This window comes from Fonsecaea erecta, assembly GCF_001651985.1.
Source record: "Fonsecaea erecta strain CBS 125763 chromosome Unknown Scaff9, whole genome shotgun sequence".
Classification (NCBI taxonomy): Eukaryota; Fungi; Ascomycota; class Eurotiomycetes; order Chaetothyriales; family Herpotrichiellaceae; genus Fonsecaea; species Fonsecaea erecta.
The window spans coordinates 969,452-985,828 of NW_017387252.1; the positions used below are offsets into that span (position 1 = coordinate 969,452).

Genomic DNA, 16,377 nt, shown 5'->3' on the forward strand with positions numbered 1-16,377 from the left:
CATTCATTACTCATGGTCCTCAATCCTTCGAGCCCGATTCGAGTCTTTGCCTGGCAACCAGTCGTTATCCATCGAGCGACTCCGAAGACTAACAAAGAGGGATCAAAAGCCACCACGGCCAAAAAGACCAACGAAATGTCTGCCACCGATATGCCGAGATCACGCTCGCCGACTTCTGGCTGGCGCGGAGGGGTTGCTCGCCTCGTGCGACCGTCCCAGGACCGACCACATACGCCTCCCAAAGAGGTCAGTCGCTGGTCCAGAACCACCACAGAATCGGAGATATCTGATGCCTTTTTGGAACCCCCCTCGTCATCGTCACCGTCACACAAGAGAAGGAGCTTCCTCAAGAAGAAATCAAAGTTGAAGAGGCAATCGAAGGACACAACAAATTCAAGCCCAACAGACCCATTCTACGACCCGGTGACCAGGCAGCTCCACTCGATCGGGGACACTCCTCCCATCCTTTCCAGCAGCCGAGATGAAGAGCCTCGAGCGACGTATGATTCGGATTCGAACGGTTCGTCTGAGCTCGACCCGACCAGCCCGATCATCCACAGAGCAAGCAGCGTCCGTGTGAGCAAGCCGCATATTGTGCAGCATAGCAACAGTTCTGGCGGCTCGGTGCCCAAACTGTACGCTCCTCAATCGACCCCGATATCGACGGATGACGGACCATCCATAGCAAAAGTATCGCAGACCTTGGGTGAAGCACTGAAAAATCTCTACGAGCTGACACCAGCTGTTGAGAAGAGCGAGACGACTGTTGTTTCAGGTGGTCCCAGTGAAGCCCTCAAGGCGCTCGAAGGCCAAGAGGAGCCGCAATCAACAGGTGACAATCTCACCACCCTCCCACAACTTCCTGTCGAAGTCAGTACCGAGCCGCGTGACACGATGAAAGAAACCATCCTCGAGTGGCCAGACACTCCCAGCCGTATTGAAGCGCTCGATACTTTGCCCACACCATTTGGCGGGTTTGGGTCTGTACGGGTTCCTCGGACTTCCGACGCAACATACTCGACCGGCGGGAGCACTAATACTACCTATGTGTCTCCTTCCTCTATCATCACCGATGGTCTTCGCTCCAATCCTCCCACCGAGAACGACAGGAAGCTTTCCCGTGCTATTTCCGCACCGGTGCGCAACCCAGCACGTCGGGTGATGATCCGGCCCACAGACCTGATCATCAATAAGGGAGCCCACGACCACAAGCTGTTCCGCGAGAGTATCGTCAGCACCCCCTACCCGGCAAGACACAGCAGTATCGGAGAACTTGATGAGATTGCCGGTCCCCGAACCCAAGGAACGGGAAACAAGACGACGCCCAAGCTGAAGCGAGCGAGGCCACTTTCTCACCACACCGAAAAGTCGGCGGAACAAGACGCCGAGAGCGAGACCAACGACAACAGCACTTCTGTGCAGGACTCCCAGGATGACGAGAAAAGGGACATCGCCCCCGACATCCCATTCTCCACCAAGCCGACCCTCCTCTCGCCCACTCCCGTGCCGGCGCCCACGGCCAAATCTGACCGCTTCCCGTCCCCGTCTGCCCCTGAGATCCTGTTCCTGGATCTGCGTCTGGCCCGCCACCCGTCCGCCCGCGTGACTGTGGAGGTGGAGGTGTCTGAAAAGGCGACCTTTGACGACGAGCAGCTGTTCACGCTCGTGCGGGACAGCTACGTGACGAAGCTGATGGGGTGGGGGAGACGGTGGTTCTGCGCAAGGACGTTGGAGGGTGCTAGCACCGGGATCATGCAGCCTTGCACCGGAGCGGCGTTCTGGCACGGTCTGCAGCATAACGGAGCCGAATTTGACGGCGCAGATTTTGTCCGGCATCTGCTCAACCCTCGCGTTGGCCGGCGGCGGAAGATGTGGCTGCTCTGGCTCCGCAACAACCAATCCCTCGGCTCACATGGCACCAGCAACAGCATCAACAACGGCAATGCCAACGATCTAGCACGTCGCGGCCGTAGCCGCAGGTCCTACTTGCCCCAGCAGCAAAGCGGCTACGCGCAGGGATATGGCTACGGCTACAGTCCTCAAGGTGACGCCACTGCGACAAGCCCGGTCTTCTCGTTCGTGCATTCGCGGAACAACAGTGACGGTGTGGTGGGCCCTAACGAGTTGTCGCCGATCAGCCAGGCACACGGTCTCAACAGCGTCGTCGGCACAGTAGGAGGCACAGGGCTGACCGCAAAACAACCCTCGTTGTCTCTACCGCGAATGCCCTTCCAACCCCCTTCGTCTGCGATGTCGTTCCACCGGACCCAATCCCTCGCGGCCCTGACCTCATCTCACATCCCCTTCTCTTCCTCTTCTTCCTCCTCCGCTTCCTCTCCGTCTGCCACCAATCCTCACACATCGTGCCTTCTCCAACGACAAGAGAAACAACACCAAGGCCCACCCACAATCCACCTGCACCACACCTTCTCCCTCCTCTCGATCTTGCTCTTCACGCTCGTCGTCCTGTTGCTGGCCTGCCTCACTGCCACATTCTGGGTTCTTTTTGGGTACCCCGGCCGCAGCGCCGCGGACGGCAACGGCGAAACCACGGTGGCGGGCCAAGAGTACACGCTGAGCTGGCGCCGCGACGCCCAGAGCCGCGTCGGCGTCGGGCTCGTCTTGTGCGTCGTCGTCCTCCTGCTCGGCCTGGGCAGCGAGGTCGGTTGGATCTGGGCGAGTTGGGTTCTTGTCTAGCCAGTACTCGAAGAAGAAGGGGAGAGAGCAGATCTCCCCTGGGCAGGGTTTTCATGGGGTTTCTGTGTTGTCTGAGACGGCCAATATGAATATGAGGGAGATGATACAGGAGAATTGGGTTAGGGCGGAGAAAGCTCAATGGGACGACGAAGCAGAGGTTGCTTAGGTTACACACACACATACATACATATACATGTGTATGCATGCATTTCTGGATGTGTGTGTATGTGTGTCTCGTAGGAGATTTTAGCTCAACTACACCACAAAGTCTATTCTATGTATTACACCAAGCCCTGTCGTACCTGGCAGATGGACACACCACCCACAGCGGACCGATCGACCGACAGTGTTATGGGGTTTGCGTCCGAACAAGTGCCTCCGTAGATAGATAGATAGATAGATAGATGATGGGCGGATGGCCTTGGTGGAATCCCAGGGCTGGGATTCGCCCATACGAAAAAATGACAGGAGAGGTTGAGAGGTTGGTTAGTCGATCGAGTGGGTGAGTGGGTGAGTGAGTGAGTCGTCATGAGGAGTGAAGCGGAAGGCGAAAGAAGTTGGGGAAAAAAGGAAAGAAAAAAGACAAGATATTTGTCTATCTATCTATCTATCTATCTACGTGTATGGGCTTATTGGGGCATTGTCAGGCAGGCAGGCAGGCAGGTAGGAAGGAAGGAGGAAGAAAGGAAGGAAAGAGACGTACTGTATAAGCTGGTCAAGACTGACGCAGGTATGCATTGCATTGCATTGCATTGCGCTACATGGAACCTCATCCCACGCCTGTATGTATATATATGCATAGATAGAGAGATAAATAGTTATCCATGCATAATACCGCTTTCCTTCCTTCCTTCCTTCAGTTTCAGAGCTATACTAGCACATTATTCCGCCCTTCTCTGTCTGCCCCCTTCACAATGGCTGGCCCTAAATCCAACAACTGTTTCGATGGAACACATACATTTAACAGATTCAGCACACGGCGCGCGTGCGCATGCATGAGCAAAGGTCGACTCAAGTGTGGCCATGTTCGCGCCAGAGCTTCTCGATGACCCTGTCCCTGATCTGCCAGAGATACCACATGGGAATGGCACCCGGGTGGTCGCGTGGCTCGGCGTCAGCGCCGCGTTCGAGCAGCAACCGCATGACGGCCTCGTGGCGACCCCGGGCGGCGTACCACAGCGGCACCTTGCGGTGCAGGTCCCGTGCTTCGAGGTCGGCACCTTTGTCGAGGAGGAGCCGCACGGTGTCTTCGTGCCCGCCTTCGGCCGCCCAGGACAGCGGTGTCATGCCCACGGCGTCTCTGAACTCGATGTCGGCGCCGTTGTCGAGCAGGAAATGCACGATGGTCGTGTGCCCTTGGTCGGCGGCAAGCATGAGCGGCGTCGTCCCAGGATTGTTCTTGATCTCGACCGTAGCACCCTTTTCGAGCAGAACCCGTACAACGCCTTCATGCCCTCTGCCGGCGGCCAGGAGTAGTGGCGTTATACCGTGACGGTCTTGAATCTCCACGTTGGCGCCCTTCTCGAGCAGCAGCCGGACGACTGCCTCGTGCCCGGCCCTGGCAGCATACCACAGGGGCGTCTGGCCGTTGTCATCTGTTGCCTCGATGTCGGCGCCCCTGTCGAGCAGCAGTTGCACCGTGGGCTCGTGCCCACCAGTTGCGGCATAAGACAGCGCCTTGCGGCCGCTCGCATCTGTTGCCTCTACACTTTGGCAATGCTGCAGCAAGATACCCGTTGCTTCTTCGATTCCAAAGTGTGCTGCTAAATGGAGGCCCAGCGGCTGTTTTGGGACCCGTTGGCTGTACTGCGGTTCCCACGAATCTCGGACGGCGAAGAGTCCTTGCGCGGCTGCTTCCACATTCGATATTTCCCTCAGGAAATCGATCAGGAGCGTGGAGCATGTTGATACCTGACGGGCGTGGATACCCCAATAATGCGCTGCATAACGATAGAATGGATATAACCGCAACCGCCCCTCGAACGCTTCGTCGCTTGCGCAGTGGCCGGATGTGAAGGCGTCAAAGGACAAGTACGTGACGCAGCAGGTCGTTATCTCAGCCTCAGCATCCGGAAACCAGTGCTTCTGGGTCCGCTCGAAATATTCCTGTGCCGTATGATGCACTAGCCTGATGATGCCACTTTCTCTGTCAAGTGTGACCAAGCCAGCACATACAGAGACCATGTCTTCGATCTGGGGGAGGTTCTCTTCGTCTAGCTCAGCCTCGCCAACTTCCACTGCAAGAGCGTGCTGCAGTTCTAATGTGGTGAGCGGTCGCTTTGTGCAGGTGACCCAGGATAGAACCTGTTTGGCAAGCTGGGCTTGATCTGCTACTTGACCTTCGATGCGCTCCATGGCGTTTTGATAGGCGAGATCATATACCTGTGCCTTCAGACCTGTGGATAAGTTTGCCAACGCTGCACGAATAGCTTTGGGGGATCTCTTGCCGACCAAGGAATCAAGATGGAGCTGAGCGAGGAGGTACCTGAGTATGATTTAGTGCGTATATTCATATCCCGGGTGATATTAACGTACATTCCCCCTACCGACCGGACAATCCCCGTCTTGATTTCTTCTTGTAAGTCGTGATTACCGCTAACAAATCCAGGGAGTCGGTAGATGTGGCCGTCAACATATCTTCGCACGTCTTCCTCGCTGGCACGAATCTCCAATGAGGTAGCCGCTTCAAATTTTCTGGTAATGTCCGGAATAAATCTCGAGGTCACAAAGATGTTGGCTCCGGAGCTTGCGTGGATATTGAAAACCTCTGTTAAGACCTTCGTCTGGCTGCCATTAGTTGTTTGGCACTCATCAATTGCGTCGACGATAATAAAGACTCGGAGAAACGTGCTGGCAATAGATTGGAGTGCTCTTGATATTTCGTCGAATGAGGGTCGTGTTCGCTTGTGTCTGTGTTGGCTATAGAGCTGCTTGACACTTTCTGTCAACGACGACCTCGCCTGGCTTAGCTGCTTGAGTAGGCTCGCGAGCAGGTCACTGGCCTCCTGTTCGTATTGCCGCCGAAAGTTGCAATAGAGATATGCAATACCAATATTGCCGCCTGAGTGATGGTCGGTATTATGGGTATGTGCCCCTCGAAACTTGTCGTGGAGATACTCGACAACGATTGATGTAAGAATTGTTTTCCCTGCGCCAGGAATACCTGGGCAGAACAATATCTGCCTGTCGGTCTCCACCCACGTCTTGAACTCTGTCGAGTCGAGAAGCCACTGTCCAGTCCCCGGCTGTCGTCGACTAATGAAGTCGCTCTGTTGAGAAGCATAGTCGACGGTGGTGAGCCAGTCAAGGACAGCCTTATGCTCTTCAGAAGCTTCTCGCCGATCATCTCGACCGGTCAGACGACCGAGGCCGTCGTTGACATCAGCCTGCAGCACTTCGATACGGGCCAGGCCGTCTCTCAACTCGGCAAGCTGGCCCTCAGTGCCCTGCGAGCTGCTTCTGACTACGTCGATGAGCTCCAGGACATGGCGTGTGTTTTCTCTGGAGCTCTTCTGGAGATCTTGGATCAGTCTCCGGTAATCATTGATCAATGCCAAACCCAACAATGCTTTCTCTCGTTCGATGGCGTCGATGATCCTTGCCACCTCTTTCTCCTGAAATGGCCATTTCAAGGATGTGAGGATCCTCTGGCCGGACCTGGGCTCCAGCCTCGTTTTGAGGAGGTTCAAAGCAATCGAGAGCCGACCCAGTGGCGCATGAAGTTCCTCAAGAGCGTTGATTATTTTCGTCCACGTCTGCCCTTCTTCGGATTCGTCAGCCTCATCTTTGAGTTGTTGGAGGATGGTTTGGCAGGCTTGGACCTCCTCGCGAACGCGCTTCCTTTCCTTCGTGGCTCCGCTTGCCGTCCCGACGAATCCGATCACTTCACATGACAGTTTAATGACAGCGATGAGGCTGGCAGCGTCGCTGAGGCCGTCCATTTAGACTACCAACGTGTCTGATTCTGGTGTTGGTCAACTTAGTGGATGTACGAGGACCTTTTGATGGAGGCATCGACAACAGTCCCAGGCTGTACGCATGTATCAGATGTGCTGGAGTGATGGTGAATGCATCAGGCACATCGACGGCCTTGTCAGTGATTCAGACACGGGGCATATGATACAGGAACTTATTGAAGAGACACATGTCCCAGCCCAGAGTGCCCGTTCACTGATTCGTGCGAGTTTGACGCGGGAGTCGCATCCTTCAAGTCAAGCTCGAGGAGTGCTTCACGCTCTGCCTTCTGTCCCTGGGGGCCAAAAAAGTACACTAGAGAGGAGGCTGTTCAGTCGGTGAGGCTGAAACGGCAGCGAGGCAAGTGCCTTTGCGGATGTGGCTGAGAAGGCCAGCACATCATACTCGGTACATGCATCCTACAGATACAATAGACGTGGCACCAACTCTTTGTGGTTCAACTTGAGCTTCACGGATAGACATACCTATATTACATATTCATACACACATACATGGCCGTCAATTCCACACCAGCATGTGTCTCTCAATCCTTCTCGGACGCCATATCTCTCACAGTCCTTCGTCGTCACGTCTTGATTGAAGAGATGCTGCTGCATCTACCCATATATACCCAAATGGACCACTAGCCTTGAAATCGCTGATCTCCAATCCTCCAGTGGTCCGTCCCACGTCAAATCGCTAATATGTAGTCTACGAAATATATGCATATTCAGTCTCTCATGAGTTCGTGTCCCATGTCTCGAAACAACAAAGGTCTTCCAGCCGCTCCCCCATTGGGAAATCTACTGCTGCCTCCAACTCGCCAACTAAGCATTCACAGTCATCATTTCGGCCACCCATTCGGTCGCAGTTGACTTCCTCTTTCCGGTGGCCTTGTCCTTTCCTTTCTCTGACTTCCCAACAATTCCAGCTGGCTTTGTGCCTGGTTCAAATTGTGAAGTAAGAGATAAATCGGGTGAATCAAAGAAAGAGGCTGAAAACTCCGGGGCGAACTTCGGTGAAGCCGGGTTTTGAATATCGGAGGGCGTAGCAATGGTTGTTGTCGTTGCGGTAGTGGTTGAGGTAGGTGTGTCGTCCATCGAGGGAGGGCTGGGACTATATTCCACCTTCTCCTGCACCATGGCTTGAGCCTGAGTCGCGGCGACAGGCTGGATGGGAGTGCCTTCCGTGGCCGTAGCATTCTCGGGCACGGGGGTGGTGCCCCGGGTGGGTGTGGAGAACATCTCTGATCCTGATCGTGAACTCGACCCTCTGAGAGGAATACTCTCGACAATCTCGCTGGTCAGAAGTTGAGCGTCGTGAGTGGCCATCCTGGGTACTGATTCGATGAATGCTCGGTCGGCTGATGAAATCGGTTCAATCAGTGGTAGACTGCTCGCAATCACATCCTCATCTGCGGCGGCGGCGGCAGCGACAATTTGATTGACGATACCAGGGGTCTCAGGCCCCGTCACCTCGCTCATAAGAGGTTGATGTTCGGCCGCTTCCCCTTCCGCTTCAGCCTCCTCGTCTTCTTCCGCGATCACGGTTGAATCCACATTTCGTCGTCCATGCAAGCTGGCAAACCTAGTAAATCGAGCCGGTGTGGAGTGCCTCTTCATTCTTCGTGGACTTGAACTCAGGTGCCCAACAGGCTGCTTGACTGGACTCGAAGAAGCGATATTCATGTCCGTCTGCGATATTTGCTCATGCTCATCCGTGTGGCTGTTGAAAGGACCCGTGTATGGCTCAATCGTCGCCTGGCGGGTTTCGTTTTCACCGACTTCCATCGGGATAATGGGTACAAATTTATGGCGGCTCGCATCGGAACTTCGTCTCTCAGACGAACCAGATGTTCGTTCAATCTCGAAGCTGAAGTTGGTTCGGAGATTCTCGTTTTCCAGCACCGGACTGAGTTCGCCGGAGTACCCTGAAGGCCGTTTCAACTTCCCACAACAGGCACATCGAGCATAGACTGGGGCACAGACGATTTCCTTTTCCTTCCCTTTAAACTCGCTTGGAATGATCAGTGAGAGTGGACGAACTGCCGAATGTGTCAAAAAGTCCTCGGTTTCAATCGTCGCGCCGTCCACTTTGACTTCGTCGTTCGCCTCGGCCGGTGTCGCAGTCTTGTTCTCTGATTTTTCCGCCTCACTATTTTTGCTGAAAGATAGAGTCCTTCTTCGCCCTTTTTTGAGTTTGCCTACATTTTCCGCGCTCTCTTGGTGGCTCTTATCTCCCCCAAAGAGTGCCGCATGGAACGTGAACCGCTTCTGCTTTTCCTTTTCCTTCTTTGGCGATTCGGGCTGAACGATCTGCTTTCCTGGTTCGACGGGCAAATCGGTCGCCTGCTTGGACTGAGGGTCCACGCTTTCCAGGTTAGATTCGTTCGGAGCCATTTCTTCATCAAATTGAACTTTGGGCTGATTGTGCGGATCATCCGCCGCGTCTACGACCGGGAACTTGTCCGTTCCATCCACAATCATCGAGACGGGTGAGTCGGTCACCCTGGGTGGACTCGCAGGCCTCGATGACGGAGCGCTGACGGTCGGCACAGAATCGGATCGCACGTTCCGTAGACTTTGGGCGCGATAAATGCTGATATCTGGGGATTCATGCCTTCCATGCTCTGGTGACGTGCTGACCTGGCTTTGCCGCGGTCTCGAAAAGTAAGAAAGCGGATTAGAAACGATCTGGTGAGACGGGTGCTGGAGCATGGTCAAGGATCCGGTACGTGTAACCTCAGGACCTCGATAGGTGGGAAGCCCACGGTATGACGAAGATCCAGAGCTTGATGGACGGGAAGACCAGCCATTCGCAGACATGAATGCAGCTTGCGCAGATCCTCGAGGTCGAGGGGCGTGGATAATGCCATGGGCGTGGCCATGGACCACGTGAGGGCCGTAATGGTGGCCATGGGTGCTTGATTGAGACGATCTTCGATGGGTAATGGGTGTGTGAGGAGGGGTCGGGATATTGACGCTGTTATTCCTCGAGACCGCGTTTCTCTGAGTCTGTGCTCCGTAGGCAGGAAGCTCATCAGGAGTGGCGGGAGGAGTGGCATTGGTTGAACGTCTCGATCGGGATTGAGTTGATGTCGATTTTGAACTGGATTGACTACCTGTCTTCGAAGCCAGGGCACTATTATTAAGCGATCGAATTTCCGCGGGCGTTAGCTTGGTGACGTTGGCACTGTTTCGGGCTGCATGACGCTGTCGTTGCTTCAGCGTCTTTTGCAGCTTGGCCATATCAAACTCGTCTGCATGAAAATAAAATACATAAGTCAGTGCATGTCGGAGAAGACATGGATAGAGCTGGTAGAAAAGAATTAAACCAAATAAATAATGACAGCAGAAGATGGCAGGGCAGGGCTGAGAAAGATGGGTCCGTGAGGTCAGTCAACGGAATGGTTGGCGAAGATGACAGTGGTAAGCCCAAACAGAACGTTGGACCTCTGCAAACTAAGCTTCCCAACTGAGACAAGAAAAAGATACCCACCCGATGGATGTACGGTAGCCATCGCCGGCATGGCTGGCGTTGGACGAGAGCCTCTGCTGGTTAGAAGATTCCGTCCGAGTCCGTTGTAGGCTATCCGGTCAGCTGGTGGTTGTGGTGGCACAGCCAGTGGTACAGTCGTGCGTTCGGGCCCAGCCCCCCCAGGACTCCGGACGATCTCGCGCTTCAGGCGAGCACAGAATAAAAAGGCGAAAGCTGCTCCGATTTTACGCAAAATCTCAATCGCGGATGCACGACGTCGTCGCTAACTTGCAGCAAGCCCGGCGCCCAATCTGTTGCGAGGGGAACTGGAAACGGTGTTCGGATGCAGGAAAGGGGACTCAGTGATTGCGGTGTGGAAATGGCGGTGCGATCGTCATTCCCAAAGCGGCGTTCTCGGCTGGGGATTCCTGCGACCCAGGAAGCTGGTGGACGGAGTCAGAAGCGATTGCGAGGGAACAGTGGCGTCGGGTCGCCAGACGGCGCGATGGGTACGACAAAGAGCGAAGTTGTTGGATGTTGAACGAGTGATGGGAAGGAAAGAAACGAAAGGAGAGGAGGTGCCGTGTGTGCACGACCGATCGATTGATAGACGGCTCGACGGATGGATGAAGGATGGAGGATTGCCGTGGATGGAAATAATGGTGGTCTGGGAATCGCAGGGAGAGAGGGGCAAGTGGTCATTGGCGACGGAACCCAAGATGCTGGACCTGGACCTGGAGCTTGAACACTGGTGTGGCTGCCAGAGCAGACATGGTGTCTTGTCGCATTCTTACCGATGGACTCTCTGATGGCGCCGGCGATGATTCATGGTCAGTATTTGAACGGGGCAAAGCATCTGCTCTCTCTGTTTCGTCTGTTGTTGACAGTCTTCCACCATCCTCTTCCTTTGTGTTATTGTTGTTGTTGCTCCTCGTCCTTGCTCTTCCTCTGGTATCTTGCACCTTTTCTCCACCCCTCGTTCTTTGCCCATGGTGATGGAGGATCGGCCAGATTGAGCATGGACTGGGACGAATGGCGGGATCAGGTGGATGGGCTTGATGGAGTCTTGCGGCGCGAGATGCTAGCGAAGTCGTTGGTTAGGTTTTGGGGACTGTCTAAGCTCGCGGCGTCGACCCTCCAATAAAATGTCACCCAGGCTTGGGCAAATTGAGCCACGCCAATCCGCTCTGCGGGCCGTGGTTTTTGGGGGGAGGGCCCACGGGAGCTCGCCACAACAATAGTCGGGGACCCTAGGCGGGCTTAGGCTACTGCCTAACTGAAATGAGCCGCCCATCCGGACTTCTCTACAAGTAAAAAAAGTCACTACTTGGGCATCAAACGGGCGTCTGCGGCTCCCTCAGCGCCCACTGGGCGCCACTTGGACAGCCCCAAACCCTGTCTGCCACGCAACTGCTCACTTGACTCTGGAGAGAGGATCAGGGTGAAACAATGCAACAGCCTCATACGCATGCCGATTGTCTAAGGCCGGAACAGAAAATGTTGATTGTTTCCCGGACTCACTGGGTCTCACTGGGTCTCAGTGGCAACCAGTGCGTGCAGCAGCCTCGTCCCCTGGTGGCGTAGGAGATACGAGGTACCGAGTACAATCCGTTGCCCCTTGCTGACGAGTGCTCCCCATAGTACGGAGTAATATTACATGGGCAGACCAGGGCCAGCCGTCATCCTTGCGCAGCATTCAATCACAGATCCTGGCTTTCTTTTCTTTACAACTTCAGGTTGCCGAGCGTGTGCTCAGGTACTACTCCTGATTTGTGTGCCTTGAGAAAGCCCAATGAACTCCATGATCCGGCAATCATTCGCCACTCGTCAGAGCCTTGGATAAGAAACAAATCTCGCCTCGTCCGCTTGCTTACATAGGTACATATGGGTGTCTGAGCTATCAACGAAATCGACCTTATCGCACACGACACCGTGGCGCACCGATATACAGATCCTGTGCCTCTAGGAAGGTCCCGAAGTACATCACCGAGTACCGTAGCCCAGAGGCAGGCGACGACGCGCCATCACCCAAGGGTTTTCCACGTCCAATTTCCGTATCGTGAATTTCTCCCGTCATAACAAATCCCCCATCCGTCGTGGAGGGGGGATGGTGTCGTTCGTCGTAAACAAAACATTTGCAAACATGCCTCGCACTGCAGTAGTTGCTTTTGGGTGGCATACACACAAGCAGAAGAATCCTCCCGATTTCAGGTACATTCGCCTCCCCGGGCTTTGGTGTGTTTGTCTTTATAATGCAAGGCCGGTGCCGTCACCAGTCCACCTGTACAAAGCAAGCACCTCGCGTCTCCAATGCTGCTGTTCGGCCAGATCCTCCGGAATACGCCCTCGCACTTGCTGAAGGGCCGATCGCATGACTTTGCGGAAGTTACGCTGGCCTTGGTGTTAGTCTCTGTACATCTCATCGTCGCCTTGGGCGTCGGGGAATTCACTCACCTGATATTGGGTGTCCAATGTAGCCACGCATGCCTCATGCGCTCGAACAATCGTCTCGCAAGCCTTGACCACATCGGGGCTGACGTCGCCTTGCAGTTTATCGGCGAATAACAACAGCAAGAAACTGCCTTGCAACAGGTAGACCCCAAAAAAGAATGGCATGAAGCTCAGGTCGGGATCATCTTCGATGATTTCGGCCACTGCCTCGGCGGCACTCACCGCATGTCCCGTCGCAGTCACAAATGACTGGGAAGAGATCCAGAGGTCGTTGTCATCCAGCAATGCAATCGGGTCCCACTTGCCGGTCAGGAGGATATGCAACACGTGCATAATGTGTGTCCCATATGCCACCACTGTTTTGGTCTGCAGCGCCAGCTCTGAAGCACTGTGGGACTCATTTGTTCCCGCCGATACCACTGATGGGGTTACCACATCATTGTGGCTGGTATCTTGAAGATGTCCGCCCGCCGCCTCAAAATCTTTCAGACTCTGCCCATACGACTCCAGTTGTTGAGTGATCTCGTCTGTGTGGTCGTCCCAGTTCTTAGCCTTATTAGCTCGTGGTCCAAACCGTGGTCGGTTGCGAGCATGATTGAGATCTAAGATCTCCCCCAGAATCACCATGAGAGGCAGAAAATAGCCGAACACGCTATGTGATGTGCATTCAATGTTCAACCCTCTTCTCCGATGTGCAGGATCCGAGGCCTTGTCAAATCGGCCTGCCTGGAAAGCATCATCGTCCAATGGCTGCAGCAGGCCCTCACATTCCTTGTTGAGGAAGAACATGGGCCGATTGTAGCACAGCGCTAGATGCCGATCCTGCATGTACAACAGCCACCATGTCCGTCGTCGTTCTTCTCGTTCTTCCTCCGACACATAGCCGATAGAGTTGCGCCGTGTGTCGTCCACGGAAGACTTTCGATTCTCTCCCGAGTGGCCGTCGGCATGATTACTCGCAGGGTTGTTCTCCTCGCCATCCTGTTCCGGTGGATTGGGAGGGAGCTCACGACCCAGTCGAATTTCCCGAGCGAGGGACCAAGCCGCATTCCACCACCGAAGACTCGCTGCCTTCCGTTCGCTTGCGGATACCACCGTGGCCAGGTGGATGTAGGTCGCAAGGTTGTCAACCTGTGCCCGATCGACACCGTGACCTCCTGAGTGTGTTGGGACGACAAGAGCACCCAGACCACCATCGTTAGCCGCCATCTGCGGATAATTGGGGTTTGGCGTAGGGGCGGAGGTGTTGGGGTGGCTGTGAATAAGAGGTTTGAGCATGTTGATGGTGAGCTCCAACAGTCGCTGACAGATCCGAGCTCTGGCATCTAACTGACTTGTTAAGAAAGCAGCATCGCTGGTCTGTGCCGCGATCCAGAGCATGCTGGCCAGGAGTGCCGGGGTACAAGGCCTGGGATCGGTAGGATGCAAGAAAGATTTCTTTCGGAAGATGTAGCCTAATATGTACGGGTTGGCGGGCCTCAGGTAAGCCGAAGTCGAACTCGTGAAATACTGTTCCAACAGGTCGCACGCCAAAGCTTGGGGGATGATTGATTCAATATGAGGCAGTAGCGGACGAAGCACGGGATATCTGAGCGTATCTGTGATGCGAGGCTGAGCTGGTAAAGGGTCGTTGATGAACATGGGCGATGTGAGAGCAAGCCAATCCGGCGACTCGACCATCGGCGCTTTGCCCATGAACGCGACGGAGTAATCGTCTCCCAGCGGAAATCCAAAGCCTTGTGCCGCCCCTTGCACGTGCATGGAGTCGAGGGTGGACGGCGCATACGCCTGGTTGGGGACGGCAAAATCAATGGCCTGACTCTGCGTGATTTGCGGTACCATAGACTGATCCATTTCGTGCAACTGGCGCGGGGCAGAAATACTCACTCCCGTAGAAGGATCAAAATTGGTAAAGAAGGCGGCTTGATGAGGGTTGGCTTCAAACCCAGCACTTGGGGGTGTGTTGTTGGTGGGCAAGGTATTCCCATCGAGCATGCCATCGCGACCGTTGTAAGAAGGGGTGGAATACTTTCTAGGTCCGGCCGATGGGTGCACAGAGGACGCATTGTTGGAAGACGGTTGAGTAGAGTTGATATAGTTGGCCTCATCAGTGGCATCCGTCTCTTTCTTGGGAGCCCGCCCTCGTTTCTTGTGAGCGCGGGCATATTCGCAAACAAGAGAATTGTCGGTACAATGGGCACAAGGCTGTTTGCCGTCACATTTGGTACGCAACTGGTTACACTGATCGCATGCCCGACTTATCCTTCGTCGAACCGCGGCGGTATCATTGGAATCATTTTGATCGAGCTCCGACTCCCTCCTCTTGCGACCGGCTTGTAGATTCTCATTATCGAATGGTTTGGTTTGGGTTTGAAGCATGGAGGCGAGCTGCTGAGGTTGGGGGGTGATTAAGTCGGACCTTTGAGCGTAGTCGTGAAATTCCGAGTATGAGTTGTGGGTTTGTGGGGGAATGCGGGAGAGCATGTCTGCGGGCTTCGCTGGCGACAGCAGCACAAAGCCACTGTCATAGCTCGAGAACTGGAATGCACCGTCGTTGTCGGGTGGTTAGTTGTTTCTCAGGAGAAGATACGCAGTTTGAGAGCATCGAGGTGGTTGTCGACGGCAAGCGACCGGAGACAGGACCCGTATCCTCGGGCGTGATAGAAGCGGTGGGCGGCAGCAAGCAGCAGAAAGGGCAGCGTGCGTGTGGAGATTTTTTTCGCTCACATGAGATGATTGAAGGATCAGAAGAGGAGGCGGCACATGGGCGAGTTAAGCCTCGACCATGAGCATGGATGCAGCGGGGGATTGGCAGAAGCTGGGGGCGTGTAGGCGAGGACTGCTGGTCAAAAGCAAGGTCTGGGCAATCGTTCTTCTGTGTGGTTTCGGTGTTGGGTGAAGACCCGTAGCTAAGGGCATTTGGAAGCTGGGGGCCCGCCCCGTTAAGCCTATTAGGCAAGCCGGGGTAGGAGAGGACTCCAGGACGGGCTTCTTCATTGGCAGGATACTGGCTTCGCCTGGAGGCTGGTGACTCGTGCAGGGATGCTCGCAATAAGAGGGTGGGGCTCACGACCAGCAACGTTCTGCCGCTGAAAGGCATTGCCTCGGCGAGTGACTGGTGGCATAGAGTATATACGGAGTCCTGTGTAACCCGGAGTGATGGCCCAAGTCTACCATGGATTGAATTTCCGCCTTCAGAGTGATTCGACAGCACGTACTGCTCGAAGACGGTGGGCGGATGGCGATTTGCTAAGATGAGTGAGAAAAGGGGAGAGAGGGTGTGGGTGCGTCTTTTCCCAGTTGCTTTCTTCGCAGCTTCCTCGTGGAGTTAGGGCGCACGATGCGGGGCAACCGCCGTCCCAGGCAGTTTCGGGCTGTCGTAGGTAGAACCCATACCTGGGAGTACCTCGCACCGACCGAGCACAGGTAAGGGAGGGCCCCCAAACAACGCCCTACCGCAGCCAATTTACCTGGTTAGCAGACCTCACTAACCCGCCTCTAACCCCCCACCCTCCGCCACCAAAATCCCACTACATCATCACCTTTGCTCTGCTGTCCAACCACATCCTGCTCGGCCCATGTCGCATTCTCGTGATCTCAATACTACGCACACTTTCCTCGACCTCACCACCTTTTCAGCTGCCCACAAGTGCCGACACGTCGGACTTTGTGCGTTGACTGCTTGCTCCCAAGGTGGGAATCTTTGCCACCAACAGCCCAATCAGCAGTAAAGCGTTGAAGTTAGCTGTCAGTGACTTGTAGCTGGTGAGATATTCTTCTAATGTCTAGCAGAGTTTA

General features: G+C 54.7%; 4 protein-coding genes across 4 annotated transcripts; 1 reads left to right on the forward strand and 3 right to left on the reverse strand.

The window, feature by feature from the left end:
* Positions 1 to 12: 12 nt before the first annotated feature.
* On the forward strand, positions 13 to 2,697 carry AYL99_09571 (hypothetical protein; the record flags this gene model as incomplete). Its single annotated transcript, XM_018841078.1, has 1 exon — positions 13 to 2,697. The coding sequence occupies one exon, from the start codon at positions 13 to 15 to the stop codon at positions 2,695 to 2,697; it is 2,685 nt and encodes an 894-aa protein (XP_018689759.1).
* Positions 2,698 to 3,708: 1,011 nt separating this feature from the next.
* On the reverse strand, positions 3,709 to 6,638 carry AYL99_09572 (hypothetical protein; the record flags this gene model as incomplete). Its single annotated transcript, XM_018841079.1, has 2 exons — positions 3,709 to 5,182; positions 5,233 to 6,638. 2 exons carry the CDS (start codon positions 6,636 to 6,638, stop codon positions 3,709 to 3,711), a joined length of 2,880 nt encoding a protein of 959 aa, XP_018689760.1.
* Positions 6,639 to 7,478: 840 nt separating this feature from the next.
* On the reverse strand, positions 7,479 to 9,899 carry AYL99_09573 (hypothetical protein; the record flags this gene model as incomplete). Its single annotated transcript, XM_018841080.1, has 1 exon — positions 7,479 to 9,899. One exon carries the CDS (start codon positions 9,897 to 9,899, stop codon positions 7,479 to 7,481), a length of 2,421 nt encoding a protein of 806 aa, XP_018689761.1.
* Positions 9,900 to 12,375: 2,476 nt separating this feature from the next.
* AYL99_09574 (hypothetical protein) lies at positions 12,376 to 15,063 on the reverse strand (the record flags this gene model as incomplete). The annotated part of the gene is made up of 2 exons (XM_018841081.1): positions 12,376 to 12,519; positions 12,583 to 15,063. The coding sequence occupies 2 exons, from the start codon at positions 15,061 to 15,063 to the stop codon at positions 12,376 to 12,378; spliced, it is 2,625 nt and encodes an 874-aa protein (XP_018689762.1).
* Positions 15,064 to 16,377: the final 1,314 nt, after the last annotated feature.